General features: G+C 47.6%; 1 protein-coding gene across 1 annotated transcript; it reads left to right on the top strand.

Moving 5' to 3' along the window:
* The first annotated feature begins 508 nt into the window (after window positions 1-508).
* LOC119298233 lies at window positions 509-3,628 on the top strand. The gene is made up of 9 exons (XM_037575714.1): window positions 509-626; window positions 1,617-1,771; window positions 1,851-1,916; window positions 2,003-2,276; window positions 2,364-2,453; window positions 2,528-2,596; window positions 2,681-2,908; window positions 2,996-3,188; window positions 3,269-3,628. Exons 2-8 carry the CDS (start codon window positions 1,766-1,768, stop codon window positions 3,169-3,171), a joined length of 909 nt encoding a protein of 302 aa, XP_037431611.1. The 5' UTR covers window positions 509-626; window positions 1,617-1,765; the 3' UTR covers window positions 3,172-3,188; window positions 3,269-3,628.
* The last annotated feature ends 867 nt before the right edge of the window (window positions 3,629-4,495 follow it).

The following is a 4,495-nucleotide window of genomic DNA, read 5'->3' as shown; positions in this document are numbered from 1 at the left end:
AAAATGCGATGTGGTACATTGTGGACAGACGTATACACAGCTTGCCCCAGCCATGACTAGTTGCTTGTGCTACGTTGCTACCGCTGGTTGCTCCGATGGGTCTCGCCTCATGAAGACACCAGCTGCTTCTTCATGATACTGCTGTAGTAAGAGCGAGTTAAAGCCCGGGTTCAGCATTTTTTTCACCGACTAGCTGCCTAAAAAACGTTTAATGCCAGGGACAGGCTAAATGAGAGCCGGCGAGGATCGATCACGTGTGCCCGCGGCAGCAGTGGCCCTCGCTTTCGGCGCTACGTAACGGCATGGCTGGGTCGTACGCTGCTCGCGAGGGGATGGACAGCGGAGAGGGAGCTGCTTTGAATCCACTGCCGGTGTGTACAGGGGCCATCATGATGCTTTGCCTCCGTGGCTGCTCGAGTTGACGGCTAGGCAGAGGCCTGTTTAGTCAGCCATTACTTCATCGTCCTTGCTCGCTGCACTGCTTCCATAAGAAACGCGTCCCCGGCAAGCTAGCTCGGTAGAAGGAGAGCTTCAACCAGTGCAAGAGCAAGCTCTCTGCTTCTTCTCGGACTGGCAGTGCCGAGCTGGAACAGTGCCTGCCGCTGGGAGCGGCGAACGACGACGGGGTGAGCATTCTTTCCGTTCCCTCCACTTAATCGTCGCTCTGCCTTTGGTTGCTTACTGATATGTTTTTTCTTGCTCTCTTCTTCTTCTCCCCCATTGTGCGTGTGTCCTTGCTTGTTTCTCATCTGTTATTTCGTTCGCTAGATGTCCGATGATCTAGATGCGTATGAAAAAAGATACCCGCATAGGACTAAATCATGGTTGAGGGTATACGAGTCTAGGAAGAAATCCAAGGGGGCCAAGATCCATGTAGATAGTTGTTTCGCTCCAAAAGATGTTTATGAAGTAGTAGTTCAATTTACGGCCGACCAGAGAGCGGCCGTAGTGGATATTGGGCTCGGGGGGATGCTAAACGTAGACAACTTCACGCACATGGACCGTGAGTTCTCCTGGAACTTGTTACTGAACACCGATGCCGAGTGCTCTGCCCTTAAGATAGAAGAAGGCGTCTACATCACTTTAAACGTGATTGACATTCACAACATCTTAGGCACGCCTGTCGGGGGAGAGATCGACATAGAAAACACATATGCTGCACCCACGTCAGACCAAATCAAGAAGATTAGGGGGATGCTAGATTTAGAAGATCTCCCTCTGTATCTGACGCCCGCTGACCTGTGGTGGGCTCTCAAGAAACCATGCCAAAACCCCTTTTTCGAGGAAGACAGAGTCCGAACCCAGGTTGGTTTTGCCATGCTTTGCATTGCCACTTGTTTCAGTCCTAGGGACAAAAGAACAACAATCCCAGGGGAAGCATATGAGATATGCATGGACCCCTCGAACCTGCATAAGGTGAACTAGGGGAAATACATACACAGTGAACTACTCCGCGCGGCAACAAGATGCAAGAATATTTTAAGAGAAAGGAGGATGCCCCACGTGTACGGATGCGTATTAGTGTTGCAGGTGAGTAGGATTTGGCAGCGCCATCAGGGCTGTTAGTTTTTTGTTAGGCTATAACGAGTTGATGAGCGTGCTTTGTTTTCGCGCAGGCGCTCCACTTTGACTCTGTTGACTGCTCTGTGTTTGTCAATCCTGATCTGTCCGTGCATCCAAGAATAAGGTTCTTCACAGCTGGCAAACTCGGCAGACTTATACTTGGCACACCATCCCAGGCACTGTTCCTAAGCAGTACGGTGTGATGAAGGTGAGAGATGCCTGTCTTCATTTTTCTTAACTTTGTTTTATGAAACCTCTCGCATGAACTGATTGGAGAAGTGAAACAGGCTAGGGTGGTGCCAACTCAAAACCTCCCGTGGGACACGACACATGTCAGGCGCAAAATCGCAGAGGTGAATCATAATCCTCCTGTGTACAAGCTAGTACTTGGTTTACCATGATTTCATTTGGCGCTGACCGCTGACTGAACTTGTTTCAGGCTAAAGCTTTTATAAACAGGTCGCTGCATGAACACTCGCTGGCTAGTACAGAGCGCAACAAGAAGTTTTCCCAGAGGCTATCTGAGCTTAACAGCGGGGCCATTTGTTTTGTGAACAACAACATGCGCAAGGAGATTGAAATGCACATGGAAAATGAGAGGGTAGTGACGAGGAGGCACATGGAAGCTTTAATTAAGTACATTGATGAGCTGGGCCTGGGAGACTTTGGAAACGACCTAAAACAGCAACTCATTGCTGTGGCGGCTCAAACAGGTATATAACTATTAGTGCATAAATGGTCCTATCCATTTTTTCTGGCTTTATATGGTAAAAATAAATCATTGCATCATCAATATGTAGGTGCCTACAGCGGGACTGGAGAAGGGACGAGCCGAAACGAAGCATTTAATCCCGGCCAATCCATTCCTGCAGCGGGTGTGCTCCATCCTGGTATGATTTCCTTTTGTGGTCTGATATATGTGAAGAATTTATTGCTGCTCGCTGAACATCTGTACGCCTTTCAGTTGCCATTCGTCCTGAACCAGTGCATCCCCCGGTCCCCAATCGCGAGCCCCTGCAGCATATTGATAGTGGTGAGTATTAGAATAAATGCATATTTCGACAGTGAGAATGCTAGTGGTAGTTGAATTTAACCAAATCAATTCCTTTCTGTCCAGTTTCATCCTTAATGCTGCCCGGGGAGGTTGAGGTAGACGAGATGGCCAATCCAGTATTGCCAAGCGTGCCAATTCGTATGTCCATGGGGTCTTTTGGACAGTTTTATCTAAATGGTGGCCTAGCTAATGTGCCACGGCCTGATGAAAACATGGGGTTTGTGCACCTGGGGAAGACAAAAGAAAGAGACTTTGATGAGGGGGGTGAGATAATTATTTACGAGGGGAAACGTAAGTTCTTTAGCTTGCAGAATAAACAGCTCCCATTTTTGCAACATGATTCCCTGATCTAATCAAATGTTGCTCCCATTGTCATAGGCGCCCCTCCTATAGAATTGAATCTGTTGTCAAGTTTTGGAGCTGACAACTCTAGCAGCAGCTCCGTGCCATGCATGCATCACGGGAGATCTCCATTCAGCATACCTGGCTTCACTTACGAGTTTGCTTCACCAGCAGTCGCCAACAAAGGATGGGAAAACATGACTCAGTGCTGACGTGATGTTTTAGACAGGTAGCATGGCGCGAGAGATTACTAGTTCGGATTTTTTTGCTACCTAAAAAGTTTACTAACGCTTCTCGCGTTTTTTTCAGTACATGGTTTGATCTCGCTGGGCCGCCCCACATCGTAATGTCCGGGAGCGAGTTCTATGCAAACTTTTATCAGCCGGGGGGGCTTGATGACAAGGGTTTTGAGGTTGTAAACATGGTTATGGTCGAGCATGATGGAAGGTGGCACAAAAGCTCCGACATGAGCCGTTTTCGTCACCCTTTGCCGCCGTACTTTGCGGTAAGCTTTCTATGACCAGGGCAATCGTAATGCAAATGTGTGTGGGTGAAGTTTGTTGTATAATTTCAGGCCAAAGTTATGGAGGAAGGGTACGATTTCTTGACTGATCCTTACATAAAAAAACTGTTTGTTGGAGAGCGCGTGTGTTACGATGTGAAGACATGCCGTCTGGTAAATTCTTGTTATAACTTGCTTTGGGCTTCTCATTCCAATATAAGTATAGGAATTTGACATCACCTGCCATGCTTGTGTTTCGCTAGATACTGGTCCCTATGAAGGGTGGGAGCGGCTACCACGTGTTGTACATCTTCAACATGATGAAGAAAATTGTCCACGTGATGGATCCTAAGAGGGCGCACTACAATGTTGTTGAGCTCGAAAGGAAGCATACAGGATGCATCGACAGGCTCCTGTTCGCACTGTGCAAGTGCATAGAGACGTTTTTCAATGGGTGGCATATTAGAGAGGATGAATTCACAAGAAAAGCGCACCGCATGATGCATGAGCCGTCCTCAAGGTAAAATTGCGTTGGAAGTTTTTGAGTGGTCCATCGATTTGCTTGCAGTTCTAACTGGATCGCTATCTTGTGGCAGCAATGACTCCACCTTCTACAACATTCACTGCATGTGGTGGTTTGATGGTGAATACATGCAGAAAGAGATCTGGCAGGTCGGTAAACTGGACCATACTCTATGTTATTGCGCACATATTGTTATTTGGTACGTTGGGCCTGATAGATGTCTATTTTGCTGTATTTTTCTTCGCGCAGGACCAGCTGACGCCGTTCAGACAGCAACTCATGAGAATGGTTCTCACCCTGCCCGGAAACAGAGTGCTGCCTCCACAGGACGTGGTGGACCCTGACGTGTGATGGATAGAGGGTTTCTCGTCCGATAATCGTGTGCTTCGTACTAGTATTTTCATAATCCATAGTTTAATCGCTTGAACAAGATTCGATGTCTCGCACTAGTATTTGTATAATTAAAACTATCGTCTGGTGGATCTTGGTCATGTTGAAAACAATCGGGCCG

This window comes from Triticum dicoccoides, chromosome 5A (genome assembly GCF_002162155.2).
Source record: "Triticum dicoccoides isolate Atlit2015 ecotype Zavitan chromosome 5A, WEW_v2.0, whole genome shotgun sequence".
NCBI lineage: Eukaryota > Viridiplantae > Streptophyta > Magnoliopsida > Poales > Poaceae > Triticum > Triticum dicoccoides.
The sequence above is the reverse complement of the archived record's forward strand: the minus strand, read 5'-3'. Positions and strand labels throughout refer to the sequence as shown.